Below are 26,295 nucleotides of genomic sequence, written 5' to 3'. Positions count from 1 at the left end.
AGTGCGGAGTTGGGGAATGAGGTTTGAGTGCGGAGTTGGGGAATGAGGTTTGAGTGCGGAGTTGGGGAATGAGGTTTGAGTGCGGAGTTGGGGAATGAGGTTTGAGTACAGAGTTCAGGAATGAGGTTTGAGTACAGAGTTGGGGGATGAGGTTTGAGTACAGGGTTGGGGGATGAGGTTTGAGTACAGGGTTGAGGGATGAGGTTTGAGTACAGAGTTGAGGGATGAGGTTTGAGTGCGGAGATGGGGGATGAGGTTTGAGTACAGAGTTGAGGGATGAGGTTTGAGTGCGGAGATGGGGGATGAGGTTTGAGTGCGGAGTTGGGGAATGAGGTTTGAGTGCGGAGTTGGGGAATGAGGATTGAGTGCGGAGTTGGGGAATGAGGATTGAGTGCGGAGTTGGGGAATGAGGTTTGAGTGCGGAGTTGGGGAATGAGGTTTGAGTGCGGAGTTGGGGATTGAGGTTTGAGTTTGGGGTTGGGGAATGAGGTTTGAATGCGGAGTTGGAGAATGAGGTTTGAGTGCGGAGTTGGGGAATGAGGTTTGTGCCATTCACATTTCAGCTTTTTTGCTTCTGCTCCCTTATTACTGGGCCAACTATTTTCATACTGACTGTCAGAGCTGCTTGGATCTATTATTTAATGAGCAGTTTGATGGCTTTCCTGTCGAAATGTATAAAAACAAGCCGGTAGGCGGCCATGGGTCGCCGAGCATCCGATGACCTTTGACCCCTGATCTGAGTTAATCTAGTACGAAGTACTTACGAAATTACAATCGAATCGGTAAACCCATGTATGAGCAAGGGGGCTTTGAATGGTCATTTTGCCCGAACAATGCACTCATTGACCTTTGACCCCTGACTTAGCCGAGATAAGTCAATATGTCCTGAAGCAAAGTTGCAGTACCCATTGAGTACTCTGTACCTATGAACTTTCATTCGTATCGGTTAATCCGTGTAGGAGCAAGGGGGATTCAAATGGTCATTTCACCCGAAAAATGCACTTATGACCTTTGACCCCTGACCTACTCGAGATAGTTCATTATGCAAATGAGCAAAGTTGTAGTACTCATTATGGTCTATAAGCATGTAAGGATTCATTCGATTCGGTTCAACCGTCTTGGAGCTAGTGTACTTTGAATTTTCAGCGGGAATGCTCAATGGCCCTCGGACACCCAAGTTGAGAGGGTTACCATTTGGAAACTATAAGATATAGAAAAAAATGGATGTCATATAGCAGAGAGAGAATCACCTTAAGATTATGCGTACCAAATCTCATCGAGTTCCATCTACTGATAACTACTCGGTATCAATTTGAATGAAAAGTACCGAAAATGCGGTTTGATATTGGAAATCCCCAAAGTTCGAGGGGGTGCTGTGGGTGAACAAAGACATAAATCGAAAATCCGGCTCGATCGTTTGTGCACAATACATTCCAGATGATTAGTGTGAATTTTCATGACCATTTGACCATAACCCTAGGAGGAGTAGCATTTGGCGCGAAGGCACCTCCAGCTCTCGCATATTATCGATTTTTGCCTTTGACCCCTGAACTAAGCAATATCGGTCAATATGTCTTAAGGCAACGTTGTAGTACTCATTGCATGCTATGAACCTGCAAAGTTTCATTCGGATCGATGCACTCACCTGGTCGCTCGGGGGCCTTCAATTTTCACAAATTTTCGGGCATACCCCATTTGTAGGGGGCGCTGCGGGTAAATTATTCCATATATCATAAAAACCGGAATATATTTGGTAGAGCATCACCTGTAGATGATGATGCTTGCCAAATTTCATAAGCCTACGTGGGATAATGGCTTTCGGAATTGATTTCGCGTGAATGGTACCGATTTTGAAGGTTTTTCGGTTGTTGCTGGGGAACCAAAGCATCCCTAGCAACCATCACAATTTCCAAAGCACTCGGTCATAAGATGTACCTACCACCCGAGTTTGGTCAAAATCCGCCCACGTTTACTACCAATTATGCTGATGACAAACGAACAAACAAACAAGCATCCAAACAAACAGAGAATTACTGACAATAAGGGTCACCTATTTCGGTGACCCAACTATTTTGGTGACCCAATAACATAATGAGCATTATGGAGCATTGTTGTTATCCGATTGGCCATGAGTGGAGTGTTCATGTGGAAGTATTTCATGAGAGAATTTGAGTGAAATGTGACACAAATACTCCACGAGTTACCTATTTGATATATAAAAAGTGGTACACTATGCGAGTTAGCATTTATATTTATGCCATGATCCCTCAAATTGGATATTTTGGATAGAAAACAGCTCTGATCCTCAGCGCAAAACTTGCTTAATCAATTATGTCACAATAGCGATTACATTTTCCAAGGTGGACACCGCAAGTTATGTGTGTCGCTCTCGGCATCGTCAGGCACGGCCATTCCACTGTATTTCTATTTATATGGTGCAAAAGTTTGGCCTGATTCCCAAGGCCAGGGCAGACATAAATCACATGACACTGAATCTGTGACCCAAACACCTGAACCAGAAGCAAATCAATCCTCCAATCCCGCTCTCTTTATTAAATCTATCCAAAACCTCATGCCGGTCATTCAACCAGGGCTGGAGCTCCGGGTTGGAGATGATACTTTGATGTAGTACTGTATCCAATGGAGATCGGGGGAGTGCTCGTCACACTCCACATATTTCGATTTGCCCACCGATTGAATCACGTGCCTTCTGGTTGAAAAGTTTGCATTAGTGGCAACAATAATTTGGGTGGCAGAGGGACGGTTGTTATTTGCGTATTATGCCGTTTTACTGTGTGAGACATAATCCGTGGCAATGCTCACCATAGCAGTCAGGGGGTGCGTCTGATATATACTGTATGTATTTATGTTCGGCCTGTGTTGACCTTTAGACCTTAAAATTAATTAATGGTTGAATTAATTGACCTAATATGCAAATCCTGTTCAAATTTCAAGACAATCGGATCAAAATTGACACTTGAAGAAACAATCTGAAAATTTGGCCTATGTTGACCTTTATTCTGATGTTAACCTCAAAAATAATGTGGTTGAATTCAATGACCTGATATGCAAATCTTGTTTAAATTTTAAGTCAAGCAGATGAAATTTGAGGATTTTAGAAAATTTGGCCCAGATTGGCCTTTTGGCCTATGAAGACCTTTTAGGTCGACCAAATTTCACGAAACTTCAATGCGGGCCTGTCAAAGGGTTGGTGATCGTAATGTCCTAAAATATCAGAACAATCGGTTGAGCACTTTGGAATGGAGGCGAGCAGACAGACACACAAACTAGAAGAAGTCGTTATGCAGAGCACGATACTTCCTAATTCCATAAATCAAATTTGACCTCAAAAATAATTGGCTCATTGAATTCAGTGACCTGAAGTATAAATCTTCAAATTTCAAGTCAATCGGATGAAAATTGAGGATTTTAGAAATCTAACCTCAGTTGTTGACCTTTAGCTTATGTTGACCTTTTGACCTTTTGACCTCAAAAACATTAGGCTTCCTCCTTATGGCAAACTCTACCATGTGGTGATAAACAGACCTGTCGGTGATAGATAGACAGACAAATAGACAGGCAATCACAAACAGACAGACAGAGAATAACAGAATCGACTGACCAATATACGTGAAAAATCTTCGATTTTGCAAGGAACAAACACAAACAGACAGAAAGGGGTGAAAACATAATTTTCTTCACTTTTGGTGGTGGTGGGAACAAATAAACAAATGGAGGTGATCAACATAACATATTGTCTCAACATGCTTAACATCGTTGGCAAAAATAATAATTTTTTTTCCAAGTAACAAACAGACCCAAATGCAATGCCCTCTCCTTGGTTGAGGGTAAAAATCCATTGGTATTTACTTTCTTCTCCATCAAATAGTTTGTGGGTGATCCACACCTACCAGTAGTTCCCTGGTTTTCTTATCCAGCCACTACCAGGTGAGCGCCCAGGGGTATTGCCCCTATTTTTTATTTAGTCAAGCTGAGATTTCATGTTTTGGTGAAGGATACATAATTATTGAAGTTTCCATTGCAGTGCATAATTCAGTTCAAAACAAAAGCATAATTTCCAAAGCTTCAGGATCACTCCCTAATTCTGAAATGAACTTTCTTGAGTAGCACCATGTAGCATCCTCATATTGCATTTCATAACCAGCTTCTATGATGTATCGCCTTGAGGATATACATTGGATTATTAACTTGCATCGTTTTCTTTCTAAGTGAGCCTGGGGTGATGTTTGGGGTTTGCTGAAGCATCGTTCCAAATTTTTACACATATTGTGGTTAACCACATTATGGAATGACTTGTATTAAGGCACTGTGTCCATGTTCCTTTAATGGAATATCGTACCGTTTCTTTTATTCAGTCAGGAACAAATCTTCCAAAGGTCACCCTATTTGTCGTGAATGTCAGCAATCCAGACACACATCAGAAGATTGAGCCACCTGATAATCTCGCAGACAAGTGAGTTCCTTCAATTGCAGGGTTTTAAAAAGGAAAGGTTTTTACACCCCCACCCCACCACATCCCTCCGCAAACCACCTTCCTCCCTAACCTGAGGAGTCACACTGCATTGAACTTCTGAAATACTTTTTATGTTTTCTATACCTGATAAGCAGCAAGAAAGGACTTGGCCACATTATGAATTTCTTTAAATGTTAAGCTTCCAATTGAATGCTTTTCTTCAGAAGCCTCGACTTTGTTTTTATTTGAAAATACTCTTTATTTGGTAATTTGAGTTATATTGTGACATATGATGCTATTCATAAAAGTACATATTCATAAAACATTGAACACTATATCTATAGCATGCACATGCACATACATGTACATTTGAATTTTTATTTATGCATTATGTTTTCTTGTTGTACATCCGTCCAGGCTAATTTTCTCTATTTTCTCTTCAACCGCTTATCTGATTGACACAAAATTTTCATCACAGGTGCGACCACTCATGTAGAATGTTTTCATGATAATTATGACGTCATAGTTCATGTGGTGTGGCAGCTATGATTGGAAAAAGGAAAAACCTTGGACTTCATTATCTCCGAAACCGCTCCATGAAAAAAAATTGAAACTTGGTGCATGTGAAACAAGTGTAATTTCTTGATCGTCATAGCTGGCTTTGTTATGACATCATAATTGCATACATCGAACCCTTTATCCGATCAGAGTATGAAAGTTTTTGAGGGTCATCTCAGGCTAAATTGTATGTGGGGGGGGGGGATTTTGATGTAATCGGTCATGTGGTCCTGTGGCCATATTGTTTTTAGCATAAAAAACCTTCAAAAATCTTCATCTCCGAAACAGCTGAACCGATCGAGGCAAAAACTTTACACGTCTGATCACCTATCCATGAGGGATAAAAAGTTCTCCACCGATGACATCAGAGGTCAGTCACATGGTTTGGCAGCTGTGAATTTTTGAAGAATAAACCATTAAAAAGCATATTCACCAGAATGTCTTGACAGATTGAGGTGAAACTTCACCTATATGTTCCCCAAGCCTTGGGGATACCAGGGAGTTCGCAAATAATTAAAAGGTCAAATGGTCTGGCAGCCATATTGGATTGAACAAAAATGTTTTAAAAATTATTTCTCTTGAACTGCTTCATCAATCGATGTGAAAGTTCACAATTATGATCCAGTAGTCATTGGGAGTATATGTTTTAAATTTCAACCTGATTATACAAATGATCTGGAAACTAGAATTATTTAATATTTTGAATCTGGGTTCAGGGATTTAAATGAAACTTGGTACATGTAATTGTAATGATGTAATAATGGGGACGGAAGCATTTCTGGCGATGTCACCTCGTTGAAGAGTGCCCTTCTAGTTTGAATATATTTTGTGCTGTTCAGAATCCTTTAAAAAAAAATTCATTAATTTATCCAAATTAGGCTCATCGTGGAGCTTGTATACAAATCACATCCATGACTAATAGTTTGGTTGACATCAGCGTACTTTAATGCGTTATCTACAATTACTGTATGCAGTATATGGGATTTAGAACGCGTATTCTGAGCATCATGAGCCATCAGTTCAAATCGGAATGCAGTTCAAGTCGGACAAAAACCAACTTTTTTGTGGTTCAAGTTGTTTGAGTAAGATATGGCTATAAGTAGCCATTTTATTGGCTTACTTTTCTGTTTAGCTTTACTTTGCACTGATGTAGAACACTTTGGACCACATCACTAACTGATTCTAACCGTATCATGTTATATCACAGAACATAATTGGCTGGGATAGTATATGACGTCAAATGAACAGAGCGGAAAGAAAAGCAGAAGTATGACTTCAATCAAACTTGAAGGCAGTGTAGTTAAAAGCAAAAATCTTCAAGGGGCTGAAGAACAGGGTTATCCGACTGTCATACTATTAATATGCGATTGGTCGTGAGCTTTGATACCAATACAAATTTTTATCATGGACCCAAGGCACCAAATAGCTACACATATCAAGCAAACAATTTCAAATGGAACATCTCACCACCATTAGAGCATTTAAATTGCGTCAGATGTGTCAATAAATGTGAATCGTTGCTCCCAGATTACCGGCTCGATGACTGTAGACGTCATTTGCATTCTTGCCTCTGCCATCCCTACCCCGTTTAGAATCCTGTGTGGGCACGGGCAACTTGCTCATATCATTAATGACTATTTTTGTAATTGTCGGGGAGAATTGCTGTTGCAGTGGGACCAGGGAAAGGTGTTGGAGCAGGGGTGAGGTCAATGATTTGGTGATGTGCCAGAGTCGGATTGTCGTCAAGAAAATATATGGGAGTTGGGTCAGAGTTATGGTGAGTCATAAAAGTAGGGGTGCAGTGACAAGTGTATCTGAGTGTGCTTCTGCTGTGCTGCATTTGCAAACTGTCCACATGTTATACCCTTGACCATTGTAAAACCCCTTTGCCCTCTCATTCTGCCTACGCTTACTTCCTCTATTGTATTGGGCAAATAATATGACACAGGCTACAATTTCGTTTTCCTGCTTCTCCCATTCTTTGAATTTCCTTGTATTCTAGTTTGTCATTTAATTTTTATACAACCTGTACTCTGTCTTTGACATATATTTCCATAAGTGTTTAAAAGTACAGCATAATGTTTGTTCTGTGATTGTTGTGTGGTGCTGATATTGTGGCATATTCACCTTTTCAAACTGTAACTCCCGTCCTGCATCCACCAACCAGAGACCACTACCTGTCTGCAGTCACTTGGGTGAATGAAACTCGCCTTTGCGTTCAGTGGATGCCAAGACACCAGAATGTGTCTTACCTTGCCTTCTGTGACTTTAACAGCAACATCTGGAAATGTCCAAAGGTATGTCATAAATATGATCTTCCTGGAGATGTTTGTGAAGTTAATTATTTTCCAATGTGGTCAAATAAGTAACCTGGTCAAGAACCTGGGTAAGTGATTCGTAGATCTTGTAATACGTAACTTTCAAAATGACTTATGAATGCTTACGAGGCCTTTTGTGCATGCACTGTGCGTGCATTTTCAGTGACTCATTTCTGCTCATCCGAGCACTTTTAATCTGCCATTGCTAGGGCTAAATCTGAAAGTGAAATAGCCTTTCGAACATAATTTTCAGCATTTAAACGAAAGAGTGACAATTTAAAATTGGTTTGCTGTAATTGTTGTGTTCCTCGATGCAAATAGGAAATGCGAGAAATATCTGTGGATGAGACTGAGAGGTGTTGAAGTTCTATAATTTCCGATTAATACAAGCAAGCAGCTGGATGGATATATATATATATATATATATATATATATATATATATATATATATATATATATATATATATATATATACACGCACACACACACACACACACACACACACACACACACACACACACACACACACACACACACACACACACACACACACACACACCTCCTTTGAGCAATATATGCAAACATCTGGAATAATTGATCTTGTGGCACCAGGACCAAAAAAAAACCAACATATTTGGAACAGCTCCCACAGCTCGTATAACTAACCCCACCAACCCTTGACATGATGATGATGATGATGATGATGATGATGATGATATGCTTCGTTATGACGTTATAATTGCATACATCGAACACTTTATCTGATCAAGATGAATTTATGTTTTTCTCCCTTTTCCTGCCTCTGTGCAGAATGTATTTCAATTATCTATTTATTTATTAAATCTATTGATCAGGTTATCATTACCATTCATGGTGTTTCCATTCACGTGTCGACATTTTTGGCTTCGCCATTTGTAGTATTTTCATGATTTTAAATATCGTAATTTAAAATTTACCCTGTGCATTCACAAGCTTGAGATATGCCATTTCCATTGATGTTCAGAAGCACCCAAAAGAGATATCGTGTCTTCCTCAGGGAAGTCTACCTGATGAATTCAGCTCCCACGTAAATATAGCTAGCACAAGCAGCTTTGTGTATTTTCCCATCGTGAAGATGTCCTTTGCTGATGAGATGGTCACTGTTGCTTGGTAATGATGTACAGCATCAACTTTCCAATTTCAGATGTCCATTAAATAAATCACAAAGGTTGCCATGTTCAAGAGTCGCTATCTCAGTCCATTCACTGGTAGGATCCGTCAGGAGCTTGTGTAGCACATGCCCATCCATTCAGGACTTGTATCGAACCACATGGTCAGTTGTTTACAGTACACGCACCTGCCCTTTCAGGAAGCTGATAAATTTCTCCAAGTCTTTCATTGTGCAGAGGCACAGCCCTTTATCTCAGGTACTTTTCCAAATATTATTGGCTTCTTTTAGAAGCCTTTTGAGCCATTTTAGGTTACAGTCCTTATCTCACGCACACAATATACTTTATGGTGCCTCAAACACTGCTGTTTATAGGTGTTCCTGTGCATGCATGCCAAGCATTCTGGAGCAGATTATGTCATTTGCAAAGATATTGAGATATTTAGATATTTTTGAGATATTGTTTTTTGACATATCTTCCATGAGCCACGCACATAACAGTTCCAAAACATATCTTCCATGAGCCACGCGCATGACCTGCTTTTATATTTGCGGCCCTGTGCTTCGCATCTTCATGGTTTTTTTTTGCAGGTGCAAAAAAACATATCTTCCATGAGCCGTGCTATAAGCGAGCTGCACAGCATGTCCCACCATTCATGCAATAAACTGAGCTGCAAAGAATGTCCCACCATTCATGCTATAAAGACGCTCCACCGTATATACCAGCTGCTGAAGACATCGTCACCTGCGAATTACACAAATAAAACGCTTCACCTCATCTACAACCAGCTGCGTAAAATGTCATCACCCACAAGTCACACAATTAAAATGCTTCACCGCATCAATGAACAGCTGCATAAGACGTTATCACCCACCAACATCCTGCCCAAGCAATGGGCAGACTACTCACCCCTCCCGCAGCTACCCACAATTCCCACATGACTACTTATGGGCAGCATGTCCTGGGTCTCAATAATTCTTGTTGTCCCACTGCTTTTACCAGTGTTTTGCCTCTTGCTCCGCTCATTGTTCAAACATGGCTCGCAAGCGCAAGACCAGTGCCGCCGGAGATGCGTCGACTGCCAAAAGGCAGAAGAAAGTGATGAGCCTGAGCAAAAAAGTGGAGCTGCTGGAAAGGCTTTCAAGAGGATAGAGCGTGGCCTCTGTGGGCAGACTGAATGGAATAAATGAATCCACCATTCGCTAAACACGTAAGAACGAGAAGGCGATCTGAGAAAGTGTTGCGGCGAGTGCTGTACTGAGCACCAAAATGGTCACCCACGTCCGGGATGTCCACAAAGAAAGGATAGAGAAGGCTCTCAATGTATGGATGGAGGACAACACACAGAAAAACATTCCTTTAAGTGGACCTCTCATTCGCACAAAGGTGATACGTATGTACATGTACCTGGTTGATGAGGGTGGTGCAAGCATGAGTGATGCGGGTTCGAGCGATGCGAGATAGACAATGGAAATAAGATATGATGCTATCTAGATCAACAGCTGGGCACCACTCTTCATCAAGGTTTCCAAGCCTGAAAACACAATTGACAACAAAACATAAATTTATCAAAAACTAATTTAGGACAAATGTGTGCAGAGGTAAAATATAATTTGGATGCTAAAGATCCTGAATAATTACACAGCAGTCTGTGCAAATAATAATTGAAAGCACCTAACTACAATTGTTGTAAAAGGTTGGACTATAATGCTACATAACCAAATGTGCATCAGGATAATGGAAATAAGATAAATAAGAAATGAGTAATAGAAGAAAACAAAGTGGAACGAACCTTTCCCTGAAGAATTTTCTTCATGGGTCAAGGTCAAACTACTTCCTGGTCATGTAAGTACCTTCAAACGTCTCACATTAACGTTTTCAAAGGCCCAAAATGGGTACTACTTCACAGATATCCTCGAGTAAATCTGCCTAAAATATACTCCATGCATGAATCTGGGTTTTCACGGTATTGATTTCGGCTTATTAGTCCTGATAGCGAAGATTACAACGAACACACAGAAATGCCTTTATCTTTTTATATAGGTATGCAGACAGATAACTGCAAATGTTTATGAAATCCTCCATTTTGAATCAATTTGAAACAACAACAATTTGAAAAAAATTGAAATCTCAGTTTGCAATGCATGTCCGTGTTCAATCAATCGTCGTTTTTTTTTCCAACTTCAGTGCCAATTCATGCCACCTCCTTACATCTATCTCCTCCTAACCCCTCACCTGTTATTCCCTCTCCTTACCCCTCCCATCTTGCCCCTCATCCTACCTCCACTCTGAGCACGCCATCACTGTCTTCTGCTTCAGTATCAGCTCCTCCTCTGTTGTCCATGTGTGTGGTGTTCTAACATCTGGAGGCTCCATTCTCACTGAACAGATATCTCAATCTGTACACTCAACACCACAAAGATGCTCCTTCTTTCCTCTCATCACATCTCCCCCTCTTCCCAACCCCTCAAATCTTGTACCTCCTCCTGCTCACTCCCTTTTTCACCAAAACACGACCAAGTCTCTTCCTTCTCTTCTCCCCACCTCTCCTATCGCCCTCCTACATCTTGGCCCTGCCTTCTCTTATTGTCTTCCCTCGCTCTCAAAGCTTCTCTCTCACCGCTCCCTCTCAAAGCAACCATCACACTCTTCTCCCTCCAAGCTTTCCGCTCACCTTTCTCAAAAACTCCCCCCCCCCAACTCACCCTTCTCCCTCCAATCTCCCCCCTCACTCCACCTTCTCAAACTGCCCCCTCAGCCCCACATATACAAAGCTGTCTGCTGCTCTCTCTTTCTCTCTCTTTCTCTCTCTCTCTCTCTCTTTCTCTCTCTCTCTCTCTCTCTCTCTCTCTCTCTCTCTCTCTCTCTCTCTCTCTCTCTCTTTCTCTTTCTCTTTCTCTTTCTCTTTCTCTCTCTCTTTCTCTTTCTCTTTCTCTTTCTCTTTTTCTCTTTCTCTTTCTCTTTCTCTTTCTTTTTCTGTTTCTCTTTCTCTTTGTCTTTCTCTTTCTCTTTCTCTTTCTCTTTCTCTTTCTCTTTGTCTTTCTCTTTCTCTTTCTCTTTCTCTTTCTCTTTCTCTTTCTCTTTCTCTTTCTCTCTCTCTTTTCCATCTCATCACTCCACCTCCTCCAATCTTCAACTGACCTCTGCACGTTCTCTTATTACTCCCCACTGTACCTCAACCAATGACCCCCAAGCCTTTTCTATTCCTTATCCGGCCCTCTCCCATAGCTATTCTGCAATTCCCCTCACTCTTTCAACAACTCTCGTTACTCCCCCCCCTTCCTCCCTCGTCCTACACTCCCCCTCCCCTCCCTCTTCCTTAACAACGTGGACCGCAAACATCCGGGGCCTTTGCTCAAACCTGACAGATCTTTCCATCCAGGTTGCCACTGACAAACCAGACATAATCTGCTTAACAGAAACTTTCCTCCTTCAAGACGTCTCTGACTCCAGAGTATCTCTCCCTGGTTACTCCCTCCTCTGGTATGACAGACGTGAGCCTCGTCCTGGTGGAGGTGTTGCTCTCTTCATCAAAGACTCTATTACTCACTCTCCATGCACTTCCCTCACTCCCCCACACCCCCAGAAATACTTCTGGCTACGGCTTCCCCTCCACTCCCACCTCATGTTTATATGTGTGTTGTACCGTCCACCAAACAGGGATGACTCCATTTACATCTTTCTCTCTGAAAACATGGACCAACTTCCATCCTCTCATTCCACTCTCTATTCATCATATGTGGTGACTTCAATTGTCATCATCCCAGTTGGCAGGGTGTGGGTACCTCTCTCACCTGTCATGACACTTCAGCAAAAGACTTGTGTGACTCATTGGGACTGACTCAATCTGTCAACTTCCTGACCCGGATCTCAACCAATGGTACTTCATCTCTTCTGGATCTGATTTTGACAAATTTCCATGAAAATATCTTATGTTCTTCCTCCGCTCCAAGTGGTTGGTTCTACTGACCACGTGCTTGTCAAAGTGGACATTTCTGGCTGTTAATAGAGAACCATCTCAGCGCCGTTGAGTCTGGTATTTCACCCAGGCCGACTGGCAGGGACTTCAAGCAACCAACAAACTTCTCGACTGGTCTCCCATCTCTACTTTCTCCAACATCAACTCACCCTGGGAATTCTTTCAAAGAAATTTGCACTCCCTCATGTACAGATTTATCTAATCTTGTCTTCAGTTGTCCTTCCTCCCGCCCATGGTGCGCTGAAGCTTGTGGTGAGGCAGCTGTCCTGAAACAAATTGCCTTTGCCTCATGAAAGGCTACTCCAACTGAAAGCAATCTCAGTTCCTTCCACAAAACTCAGAACAAGTGTGTGTCTACCCTTAGGAGAGTCAGAAAACAACATCTGTCTCATCTCAAGTCTGAACCCTTAAACCTGTCTCGCCCCTCCAAATCCTGGAGGTGTTTAGTAAAGTCTGTTTCTGCTGTATGATCCTCCTCTATCTCCTTCCTTACCTCAAATGGCCACACTACTGACACTGCATGTGAAAAGGCTGAATGCCTAAACTCTGTGTTTGCTTCGAAATCTTGTGTTCGAAACCCATCGCTTTCTCTACCTACGTTACCCAGTCGCACCCAGCTGTTCCTGGACTCTGTGTCCTTCCCTCCTGACAAGGTGGAGAGCTTGATCTCAAATCTCGACTCTGCAACTGTTCCACACAGCATCAGCCCATGTGTCCTAAAAACCTGCTCTACTGTTCTTGCTCACCCTCTCTCTGTTCTTGCTCGCCCTCTCCCTGTTCTATTCACCCTCTCTTTTGCTCAAAGTTATCTACCATCTGCATGGAAATCGGCAAACATTACTGCTCTGCATAAAAAAGGTGCAAAAACAGATCACTGCAACTACAGACCAATCAGCCTTCTCCCAATCATCAGCAAGGTTATGGAATCCATCATCGCTTCAGACATTAAATCCTTCCTCTCTTCCAACGACTTGACTTCCGATCATCAATTTGGATTCAGACCAGGTCACTCTACCCTGGATATGCTGCTTCTGCTCTCCCGACAATGGATGGAGGTCCTCAATGCCAGGCATGAAATCAGAGCCATCTCCCGAGACATATTGCGTGCTTTCAATGCGGTCTCTTCCTATGGTATCCAAGGCCTTCTTCACTCGTGACTCGCAGACTTTCTCTCCTGTCACAGTCGACGTGTGGCCCTTAATGGAGTTCTCTCATCCCCTCTTCCTGTCCAGGCTGGAATTCCTCAAGGCAGCGTTCTGGGCCCTGTTCTTTTTCTGATTTTCATCAATGATCTCTCCGACTCTCTGGAAAATCCTCTTTATCTCTTTTCTGAGAACTCCACCCTCTGCTGTACCATCTGCCATCCATCATATCAGCAAGCAGCAGCCTCTTCACTCTCTGCAGATCTGGATAAAATTACAAGCTCGTCCAACACGTGGAACATGTCTTTCAATCCTGACAAATGTCACACTCTCACTGTGTCACAACTGGAACCCCCCCCCCCCATCTACTTTCTTAACAATCCTCTTGAAGAAGACCTTTTATTCAAGCTTCTGGGTCTTACTATCTGCCATGATTTTTCCTGGGAAAGCCACATCTCCAAAGCCAGTTGCCGATTGGGCATCCTCCATCATGCAAAGTCCTTCCTTGGCTCACCTGAGCACCTGACCACACACAAAGCTTTTGTCTGCAGCCTGATGGAGTATAGCTCTCCTCTCTTGCCTGGTGCTCCTGCCTCACACCTTTCTCGGCTTCATGCTGTAGAAACCAAGGCATTTGGGATCACTGGTTTCTCCCACGATGAGGCTGAGTTTTTGGGTTTCTCACTGTCTCACTGCGGGCAGGTCGGTGGTCTTTCTGTCTTCTACCATGTTCTCTCCACCACGCCCCCCCTCCCAGCCCAATCTGTGATATGTCCTGCCTAAATTTCCACAGGACGCTCAAGGTCTGCCAATAAACCCCTTCCTTTACCAAAATCAAGAATCACTGCTAACCTTCATTCTTTCATTCCTCCATCTTCCTGCCTTTGGAGCAAACTCCCACACTCTCTTCAATCCCACTCTTCCCTCCAGGTCTTCAAAATAGCTGTTCACCACCACCTCTTATCTTCCCCCATCCAAAACCACGATCTTTTCTACCCCGTTAATCCACCCCAAACCCGCTTTCCTTCCTGAAAGTCTCTGTCACGTAAGGACCTGAGAGTCCCTGTGATGTCCATCTTGTTTACCCTGTGTACCCCCACTCCATCCCACTCCCATCCACAGATCTCATAATGTCTCTGTTCCTCACTGTTTTGTCCTTCTCTCTCCCACCCCTCTTGTCTCCTGCTCCCCTTGTATGTTCTACGTGTTGGCTGTCATATGAGTCTTGAGATTGTATATATTTAAAAAAAAAATAACTTTGCCGACCTTTTCACAATGCACTAAATATTTAATTTCACATTAATTTTTCTTTCCAACTACTGCATGAATTTGTATCTACGTCTAAAAGATTTGCTACTACGGGTATTTTTCTTTTGCATATTTTGTTATCATATCCAAATATTTTGTGGAAACCCCCTCGGCCTCCACCAAATAAAACCTGCTTTGTTCCTTCCTACTTCTGCTGGACCATGAACACATACACCTAGTTCTTTACCAATGTGCAGGAATCTTCCAAAGTTTGGAGAATTCTCCACCATACAATCCAAAAGCTATAGTTAAGAGTAAGATCTGTTAGTGAATTAATCGTTTGGAGATTTTAAAATTGTTTTTTCTCAAAAGTTTGAGGTCCTCCAGGAGCTTCAATCTCAGCATATAAAAAAGGATGTTGCAACAGTTATACAATGTTAGCAAGATTTTTATAAGGTAACTTTTTGAATACAGTCGGCAGTTGTGTGTGGCTACCCGATCCAAATTATAAAATTGTATTGCCTAGTCTATATAGTCCGTGAGCTGGACCCCCAAATTTCAGCGATCGGTATCAAACGAGGGGCAAAGCGGCATGTCATTTTTTTTTGGTAGGTCATAATGTTTAGTTTCGGAAATCGCTTGCTGGCCCTTCATGCAGGTTCGTTTTTTTTAGCGATATCCGCTCGGGGGCGCTAGTGGGGTGTAAAAATAACATTTCCTTTTTTCGCGGTCTTTTACGTCTATTCATATCCTGCATCTTATCCATTGCTCGACTGAGGTGATTTCCTATTATAAAGTCGATAAATCCTTAAATTTAGAGTGGAAATTAACTGCAAATGAATTGAATTTCAAACGTTTAAATGCGATTTTTCTCTTATTTCACTGTACGCAGCTAATATCCGTTTTGTCAAGTTTGTTTTACTCCAAAATATACACATCTTTCTAATATTCTTGCGAGTTTGTAAGTGGAAATATTGTCAGAAATTGGAATCTGGCGAGAGTGAGTTGATATTGATATATATATATATATATATATATATATATATATATATATATATATATATATATATATATATATATATATATATATATATATATATATATATGGACATCTCTCCTGCAAATGACGCTGCGTTACCAAGTGCTTCTATCATTGATGGCATGGCCCTGGTCCATAAGATGAGTGGTGACAACCGAACATTTGCAGAAGTTTCCGAGGAGCTGTTCCAAACTGTCTTGCAGACCTACCCAGGCAGCAAACGCATAGACGTAGTCTTCGATGTCTATCGGGATTTCTCCATCAAGAATGCAGAACGAGTAAAGCGTGGTTCATCTCAAGGAGTCCTGTTTTCGGTTATCATCCCAACACATAGAATAAAGAACTGGAGGCGTTTGTTGGCATGTTCTGCAAGCAAGGAAAACCTTACCCACTTCTTCGCTCAGGACTGGCAGAATAAACAGAACAAACTTGGTGGGAAGGAGCTGTTCGTGACATATGGTAGCAAGTGCTTCAGGATTACAGAGGATGGAGTCACATTGGATGTCCAGCAACTTGCTTCAAACCAGGAAGAAGCTGATACGCGGCTATTGTTGCATGCAGCTCATGCCAGGAAATCCAAATTCAAGTCAGTTGTCATAGTGTCAGAAGACACTGTCTTGATCTTGTGTCTGGCATTCTGCAGGAGGATACCGTGCAGGCTATACATGCGCGTCACTGCAAAGGGCAGGAACAGGATACTTAGCATTGACAAAATGGAAGAAATGATGGGGGATGAAGTTTGTCTGGCCTTGCCTGGTCTACATGCATATACTGGATGTGATACGGTCAGTGCCTTTTCTGGTGTAGGCAAAATCAAAGGCTTCAAGCTTATGTGCAAGGAAAAGGTGTTCCGCGATACTTTCACAGCTCTAGGCGAAACCTGGTCCCTCACAATTGACATGTTGGCACTGGAGTAATTCACCTGTTGCCTATATGCAGCCAGGACTCCCGAGATGGGCGTGAATGCCCTGAGGTTCAGCATGTGGCGAGCGAAGAAGGGGGGAGTCAAGTCTGGACAACTACCTGCATGCAAGGACTGCCTGGAACAACATGCACATCGAGTAAACTATCAGTGTGCAGTTTGGTGACGGAGCTTGGAGGCCAATCCTGATGTGCCAGCTCCTGAGCCTGGGTATGGCTGGGTCGTTGTAGACGACGGCAATCTGGATGTTCTCTGGATGAGTGGTCCACCTGACCACAAGTAGTACTAGAGTTCATGTCATGCAAATGCCGCCATGTTTGTGAACTCCCAACCTGCGAATGTATGGTCAATGGCTTGAAGTGCACAGACGAGTGTAGGCTGAAAGACTGTACCAATATGACAGATGACATAGAGGACAACCTTACTGATGGCTATACTTCAGAGGAAGAATCTGACAGTGGGGAAGAATAAGTGCAAAGTTCAGAATCAGACAGCTGTTATCATTGCCTCCCACTATGTTGTATGTAATTACCAATGAAACGTAGTAGTGAACATTGTATTTTCAGGGTACTTGTGGCTAATTACTTATGGCCACAAGTCTACAGTGTCAAAAAAGAGAAAGATCAAGTCTGGTTTAGTCTGTCGTGCGTTCCGAATCATATATTTGGGGCCTATTACATCCCCCCCGTCAGATTCCCCATACTTTCAACTCAATGTTTTTGCTACCATACATGAAAATGCATTACCGAAGAAAAGGTATTTATTATGGGCGACCTTAATGCATGAATACCAAACCTCGAACGTTTTAACTCGCAAAATGGTTATTACACAAGAAACCCAGACACAAGATCAAACCAACACGGTCAAATTATTTTCGATTTGTGCAAAGAGCTGAACGTTCAGCCAATAAACCACTTTAATAATAACAATCTTCACTGTGACGGCGGGATGACATTTCGTCAACGTAAGATATGGATCTCACAATTAGACTGGACCTTGTGCTCTACAGAAAGCATCTCGTTAATAAAATCATTTGAAGTTATTCGAGACGAAAATCTCCCGACTAATCATGCAGTCCATGATAGCTCTTCCGTTACAACAATAATGAGCAGCGATCCGTCTTCCGTTACAAAATTTTGCCACAAAGTTCTTAAACAGATTTACGACTATTGATTCTCAACAAAAGTAAAATTTTCCATCTTGACTTATAGCATACCGCTCCATGAACACTACTAAATTCAGTTTATATTAATGGACTACCACTATATATCTAAGATGTGTATACTTTCATGCTTTACCCTCTGTATGTGATGGTGGTCAATAAATAATAATAATAATATTGGACAGCGGCAGTTTGCTTTTACATATTGTGATGTAGGCGTGACATTTTCTATGCTGACTGCAATCAACGGCACTTTTATTTGGCACAGACTTGCCTCTTCCCATTTCAGTTTGCAAATCGAGAAAATGCCGACTAGTATGGGCTCCAGTCGAACTTCTGCAAAGTCGGTCTCGTTGATTTTAAAGATATTGGAGAAAAACGCGTTTTGAAGATTGAAAAAGTAGTTCATTATCATTAAATAAATTACATATATATTGTCATTAAAACACAAATTGATCTTGACAGTTAGATAATATATACATTTTACTTCGCAAACCTGCAAAGAAAAAAATCGGTTAGTTTGACCCTCAAAGAGCACCCCCGAGCAGATAACGCCTAAAAACGAACATGGATGATGGGCCAGCAAACATTTTCGTGAAATATAGGTTATTTCTCACCAAAAAAGTAAGGTCTCCCTTTGCCCCAAATTTGATAGTGAATTTTTGTCTAGCTCACGGACTAATAAAGCATTGCATCGGCGGCAAAACTGCCTCGATAACGATACATCGTTATGTTGCGTACACTACAAGCATAACAAATCCGTCATTTAATCCAAATTGAATCTGCATTCACTGAACATATAGATGGACTTTCAATAGATATACGAATGTTGTCATGTAATTTATAAAAGTCATCCATCCCGAAAGGTCCTTAGGAGCTCCTTCTGTTTTTGCAGGACTACGAGCCGATTGAAACGAGTCCAACTGGGTGGATTGGCTTGGTGAGAATATGCGTACCAAAGACTTCTGTGAAAATAATATTGATGTAAACCTCTTTTGGGTAATGTTCATTTCTTGCATTTTTGTTTCATTCATGCAAAGACTTGCCTTATTCTATGCTGTAGACAGGGCTGGGTTTAGGGAAGGACCAACAGGACAATTTATCCAGGGCTAAAACTCCAGGTGGCCCACAAAAAACATATGATACATTTATGTATTTACAAGCAAATACCACCCGTCACTTCGTGATGGTAATACTAAAGGGCGGAGGAAGAAGAAGAGGGAGAGAGGGGTGGGGGAGAGAGAGTGAAGAGGTAGAAGGGAAAAGAGAGAGGAAGGAGGGGGAGTGAGGAGGGTTGGGGAAAAGGGAAGACAGTATGAGGTGAGAGGAAGTGAAGGCAGACGTGCAGTGGAGCGTTCATTACGATTCATACTGTTTCATCAAAGTGATTCTGCATTGAATAGCAGTGAAGATGAAAACAAAATAATGTCTGAAATCCATTTTCAACTCGTCATACTATAAACACGGTCCAGTGTTTTTTTTTTTTTCTGCAAGCATGGTTTTCAGGGTGTTTCACGTATCAGGAATAAACAGCCTCGACCTTGCTTCGCTTGATGTCGGCTAAATTATTCTTTGCCACTACTTTACTTGCCTTTGTTCATCATCAAATTAAAATACACAATTTGGTGTCTGTCTGTCTGTCTGTCTGTCTGTCTGTCTGTCTGTCTGACCACAATGTATTCAGTCTAAACTTAAACAATCTCAACCAAGCTTCCCAGGGGGACCGAAAGTCATAAGATGGAGATTTTAGTGACTTCATTTGCAACCCTCCCCCAAGCGGCTTTCTGCTTTTGGCAAATGCCATGTGAAGGTGTATAAATCGCTGATCGTGGTGTTCCATGGGGCACACTTACCAGAAGTTGAAATTATTATAACCACAAACTATTCAATCAATTTTGTCCAACTTATGATTAACTTTTTAAACAGTCGCTACTGTTGTTTAACATGAGAATGAAATAAATTTGCAGAAAACCCATTGTCCTTAAGCCATTCTATGCTTATCACATCCCGCATAGATGAGACCATTAGCTAGACCACTAGATCAGCTGCTCGGTCGACCTCAATGATTTTTACCTGCAATCGAAGTGCTTCAGTTAGTCCTTATGCATGAATGATGTATCCCATTGCCTGTCGGATTTTTCTCACCATCAGGTTATATGTGGACTGTATAAGGATTGTTTATAACATTTACCTAGGGGCCTCATATGTGATTTCTCTCAGACACAGCTTCAAGTGTGACATGCCAAATTGCCTTTGACACCCTCACAGATCAATTGTGAGCTTTATTCCATGCACAACCACATTCCTAATTCTCACGAGCATTGTTATTACTTGCCTAAAGGCCCTGTCACACCTTGACGATTTCGCCAGCGTATGCTGACGTATGAAAAATTTGTCTAAAACGCTGGCACACGTCGAATACGTTATGGGTAAGTTTTGTATACGTTAAGAGCACGCTGGCATACGTCGTAGTTTGCCGAGCTCGTCGACAAATTTTCCTTGCTTGAAATTTTTCGACGTATGCCAGCGTATGACTCACACGTTCTGCATACACTGGCCATAAGTTGTAGTCACGTTACGCGATCGTTGACACACGTCGACACACGTTACTTGTAAGTTACTCATAAGTCGAAACACGTTGAGGTAATGTTTAGCGTCGGTGTTCCAGACTCCCTGGTTTTTTTAATTATCTTTTTTTCTTTGGCATGATGGTGATGTTGACACTTCGATTTCCAGTGCGGTTATAATATAATATAATTAATAGGCTGCCGCTCAACGATTTAAATCATAACCGCACTAGTAATCAAAATGTCAACATCACCATCACACCGAAGAATAAAAAATAAAAAAATAAAAAAAAAACCATGGAGTCTGGAACACTGATGCTAAACATTACCTCAACGTGTTTCGACTTATGAGTAACTTACAAGTAAAGTGTGTCAACGATCGCGTAACGTGCCTACAACTTATGGCCAGCGTATGCGAAACGTGTGAGTCATACGCTGGCATACGTCGAAAAATTTTCAGCATGCTTAAAATTTGTTGACGTACTCAGCGTACTACGACGTATGCCAGCGTGCTTCAGCGTGCTCTTAACGTTTACAAAACTTACCCATAACATATTCGACGTGTGCCAGCGTATTCGGCAAATTTTTCATACGTCGGCATACGCTGGCTAAAACGTCAAGGTGTGACAGTGGCTTGACACTTCAATGTCTAGTGCGGTTATGATTTGAATCGTCGAGCCGCAGCCTATTAATAGCCTACGCCACGTGATCGTCGGCGATACGCTGCCGCGCGCTATGCATAAGTTAGACTATCGTTGGGCATAGGTTGTGAACGCCGACAACACGCTCAGCATTCGTTGGTATAAGTTATCTATACGTTATCGAAACGTTCTGCGTACGTTACTAATACGTTATGCATACGTCCAACTCGTTATGAATACGCCCAAAACTGGAAAAAAAACCATCAATAGTTCAGCGTACGCCAGCGTTTTACATACATTTTGATACCTTGCCATACGCTGGTTAAAACGTCAAAGGTGTGACAGGGCCTTCAGGGAAATTTGGAGAGAGTCGGATGTATACATGTGTTTCTTGCACAGGGGTAGTGTATAGGCTGAGTTGCTGATCCTCACACCTCCCGAAAGTAAAAACTATCATTGCTACACATTAATTCCATCCAATGGTAAAGTCATAATAATATTGGTAATGGCATAATAATAATATTGTTAAATGACAAAACAAGGAGCTGATACTCGAGGTCCCCTGCCTAGGTGGTATGGGGAATACATCTGTCATATAAAAGCGAAATCTTGAATGGTTTTTGAAATATTGCATACACAAGCTAGGTTCCTAAGATGGTTTCCACGGCAACATAATTCAGCCAATCACTGCCATGATCTAATTAGCTTGCAATCATGTTATGAGGAAATGATATCTGTAATATGAAAGCTAAATGTTCAATGGTTTTTTAAATATCATCCCCCCCCCAACTACACACACACACACACACACACACACACACACACACACACACACACACACACACACACACACACACACACACACACACTCACCTCCCCACTGGCCGCTCTCACAGGGAGTGGGTGTTTCTAGTTATTATAGGTGATGTGTTTAATTCCTTAGTTGTATTTCTCTTTGGGAATACTTCATTACATGTCGAAAGTTGTCTGTGTATTCTGATGAAAAGCACAAAAAGTTTGAATCTGTTGTTTCTTCTTTGTTTGTTTGCTTTTATTATTTGAACCAGTATGGTCCCTCCAAGCCGTACTTTGGCCCAAACAACACGGAATACTACAGAGTACTGCCAAATGAACAAGGTTATAACCATGTTCATCGGATCAAGGTCAGTCGGATCAAGTGCCAAACTGGAAATGATGTCTGTTTTGCCAAGCAATACATTCCAAATTGCATGTACTTTTGAAATTTTATGTAACTCTCCAAACTGTGCGTTTAATTTTAATTTAAATTACTTGAATTTCAAAATTGCATGTTTGGACATCTGTCTGCATGTGTTAAAATTTCCTTAGTTGGGGAAGTTGGTCAGGGGGACCACACCCTAAATGCACTTTCGGTCATTGATATAATTTCACAAAGATGTTGGATTCCTACGGGTGAGATAAAGCACACGTCCTGCTTGATTGGTGTAAAGTTTGCATCGAGGTTTTTTATTTTTCACAGTCACCGGAAGATTCACAACTATTGACAAATGGAAGCTGGGAAGTCATGGCAATAGTCTTCGTAACGGCGAACAACTTGTAAGTAAGATTTTGTTTTTTTGTCGGATATCTAGCTTATGGAAATGCTTTCTTTGCAATGTATAGCTGTCGACTACAGTAAGAGTACAGTAATATTCATTGGCCTTGTGTCAATGTTTCACTGTTGGCTGGATTCCATCTGATGATTCACGACACCAGAGTTGCAAATGCTATTGAATGCCAACTGTGGTCAAGTCTCTTGGTTATTGTGAATTTTGACAACAAAATATTGGTGATTTGTAACTTTTTTTTAACAAAACAAAAACGTGTTTAAGCAGGGTTGGTATGAAATAGCCTAGAATAGGTATTTTCAACCATTTTGTACTTGTGATCAAAATCAGGGACCAACACTCAAAGGACATTAATGTCTGACCCCGAAAAGATAACCTTGATATCTCCTGGAAACAATGGTGAACTGGATTGCACTCGAGGAAGGTACTGACTTCCACTGTTGTTTTATCAAGGGACGTGTGAAGCGCCCCTCCCTTTATATGGAACGGTTTCTCTGTATGCAACTTTAACACAGGGACTGAAAATTCGTTTCTCCGCTTCTATATTAGTGCAACACCAACCCAGAGGGTGTGAACCTATACTGCCTTGTGGCTACAGTGTGAGTAAATATAGTCCTGTACTAATTTTCATTTCATAATATTCTTGTGAGCTGAACGTTGAAGTCATCCAAGCCATTCATTATATGAAGCTCTGTGCCAAATTTGGCAATCCCATTTGCCCTTGTTATCCAGTTATGCCGCCAGCAAACAGTCAAACGCACACAGACAGCATCATCACAAACCACTCAGCCAACAGCCGCAGCATGAGCCGTAAGAACAAAGAACCGAGGATGATTAAAAGTTCACTACTCACGAGGTGAACCTGGTGTTGTGTCAAAACTAAGATCCAGACTTTCAATGACATCTTGGATGCCGCTGTCCTGTCTGTGCCTGTTTGTGGTGAGGATGTTGAGGTCGTGGAGAGATTCACTTACCTTGGCAGGGATATTCATGTCTCTGCTGGCTGCGAGTCAGAGGTCAATAGACGTCTGGGTCGGGCCTGGGGAGTCATGGATTCACTGGATAATGGGGTGTGGTGCTGCCGGTACCTGTGCGGGAGGACGAAAGTCCGAGTCTTTAGGATGCGAGACTTGGACTCTGACCAAAGATCTGAGACAGAGACTTAATTCCTTTGGTACCAGGTCTCTTCAGAGAATCCTTGGCTATAGCTGGTCGGACTTTGTGTCCAACGAGCGCGGTTGCTAAGAGAGACTCAAATGAGCATCAGCTGTGGCTGTATGGACATGTGGCTCATTTTCCTGACGCTGATCCTGCTCACCAGATTCTCTCAGCGAGGGAGTCTCGTGAGTGGAGGAGGCCAATGGGCCGACCACGTGCCTCGTGATTGCAGCAGGTTGATTGGCATCTCAAGGAGATGGGGATGGGCCAGGCATCTGTCTGGGGGATGGCCAGACGGAGGCCCCTGCAGTACCGGTGGAAAGTGGACGCAGCGACGTGGTGCTCCGGCGCATGCTCCCATACCTGACCTGACCTGACTCGCGAGCTCGACATAAGCTGAATGAAATGTTGTGGAGTCTCTATATTCGATTCAGATAGGGTCTATCAACTCGAGCAGATTTCCTGGACAGCCATACTGAAAGTATAAAAATATGAACAATGTCATGGGATTGGACAGATGAAATGAATAACAGTGCAGGCTGCAATTAATAACGGTTAGAAAAGACAAATCTGGAACAGTTTTTTTCACGTTCATAGTTTTTCTCCAGGATCAGAAAAAATGCATGCCACATGTTATATTAGGAAAGTTGGAACCGTTGGCCTATTGTTGAGAAATGAAGTGAAAAAACAACAACTATTTAGTCCTCTTCATTAAGCAGCATTTTTGGCTAAATGCAAACTGCAGGTTGAACCATATAATGTGAAATGTAGTTTTATTTCCCTGTTTTTAGGGGTTGAGGAATCCTGGTGTTGGCTTTTTGGTTGAGGTGGCTAGCTTGAGATATTAGGGTCTTGAGATTGAGGCCCTGTTAGCCGTTGAAATAACACCAGGTGGGTTGACTCAGCCTTTCATCCTTCTGAGGTCAGCAATATGAGTACCAGCTTGCTGGTAACAGGGGCACTGCATCAGCAGCACAGCTGCACTTCCAGAAAATGAGGCAACCAAATAGCCACAGGTTGCATACGAAACAACAAAGGGTTGAGAGGGGTGGAGGGTGATACCATGATCTCACTCAGATCCAAATATGCCGGGACGCACCCTTTTATTCTTTATATTTTGGCAGGGTTGTACACGGGGATGGGGACGAGGGGTTGGTAGATGGATAGGCGGTGTCCCATTGTAATGAATCTTTAAGATAATGACTATTCCACAGGCTGTGTCTGTTCATTGCCTCCTCCAATGAAGGTGGAAGGACGTTGTTTTCTCACCTTTCTGTCTGTTTATCTGTTTGTCTGTCTGTTTGTGTGCAGGATATCTCAAAAAGTTGTGAATGGATCGAGATAAAATTAGGTGGACAGCTTGGGTTTGTGACAAGGACGGACTGTTTAGATTTAGGTGAAGATCCAGATCCGGATCCAACTACTAGAATTTTAAGTGATTCTTCACCATTGAGAGATCGGGCTCGAAATCGATATGTAGCACGATATCTCATAAAGTTTTGGACGGATCTGGATATGATAATTATTTAATTTTCAAAGTGATTCTTCACTATTGAGCGATAGGGCCAAAAACAACATCGTACTGTAAAGCGTGATATTTCAAAAATGTATTGGGCCTGATATGTTCTCGTGGATCAGGCATTGCATGGCGGAGGTACGTGCTCCACCGAGTGCCCTTCGAGTTATAATGATAGACTATTGGAGTGGAGTCATACCCCCCAAAAAGGATTCATATATTCTCAGCTGGTTTTTTATTAATAACGTTTAAAACAGGATCTATAAATATGTTTGGCAATATTTTTTGTCTAATTTGTTGTTTAATTATTTTTTTTTTTCATTGCCCTGAACTGATTTTCTAAACAGATTTTGCTGATTTTATCAGATTTGAGCAGTTTATCAAGAATGCAAGTTAGGTTAGAGCGGAGACATGTGTACACTTGCCTCTGAGCTGTCTAGCGTGGGTTCTAATCTCGTCCCAGCTATAAACCATCACCCAGGTGTTTCACAGAAACGGCAGTTTATCAGTGTACGTGCTGTTCCTTGGATATAAACGTTCAACTAGGGAAAGGTTCTTCAACCGCTCCAGAAATAAGTAGAAGCCTTGAACTTCAAGAAAGATGTCAGGACAGTCTCAGGACACATCCTCGAGCTCTTACATCAGCAGGCGCTCGGCACTGCTTGCTAACATCTCTGCCTTTGGCAAATGCGACTCATTTTTCAAATGGATATCAGACTTCCTGCAGAAGAAAAAAAAATAGTATATTTCTGCTGATGGCATATTTTACACTGACTTAAAAATAGGCTGCAGTGTCACGAGGAGGTGCACTTTTTTTTTTTTTTTTGGATACATGAT

The 26,295-nt window shown here is 42.0% G+C and overlaps 1 protein-coding gene across 6 annotated transcripts in view; it reads left to right on the top strand.

The window, feature by feature from the left end:
- Positions 1-26,295, top strand: part of LOC147032905 (dipeptidyl peptidase 4-like) — a 162,731-nt gene that overhangs the window by 61,315 nt on the left and 75,121 nt on the right. For 5 of the 6 annotated variants that reach the window (XM_085870931.1, XM_085870926.1, XM_085870927.1 and 2 more), the window contains exons 10-14: positions 4,381-4,474; positions 7,200-7,329; positions 18,886-18,930; positions 22,266-22,361; positions 22,697-22,773. In XM_085870931.1, the coding sequence (XP_085727057.1) occupies positions 4,381-4,474; positions 7,200-7,329; positions 18,886-18,930; positions 22,266-22,361; positions 22,697-22,773 (442 nt within the window). The remainder of the gene's footprint in view (positions 1-4,380; positions 4,475-7,199; positions 7,330-18,885; positions 18,931-22,265; positions 22,362-22,696; positions 22,774-26,295) is intronic. The other variant, XM_085870929.1, reaches the window with a different exon arrangement.

Source organism: Eptatretus burgeri, chromosome 2 (assembly GCF_056783735.1).
Source record: "Eptatretus burgeri isolate ZD-2024b chromosome 2, Ebu_testis_v1, whole genome shotgun sequence".
In the NCBI taxonomy this organism is placed as follows: Eukaryota; Metazoa; Chordata; class Myxini; order Myxiniformes; family Myxinidae; genus Eptatretus; species Eptatretus burgeri.
This window is presented reverse-complemented; position numbering and strand designations above follow the sequence as displayed.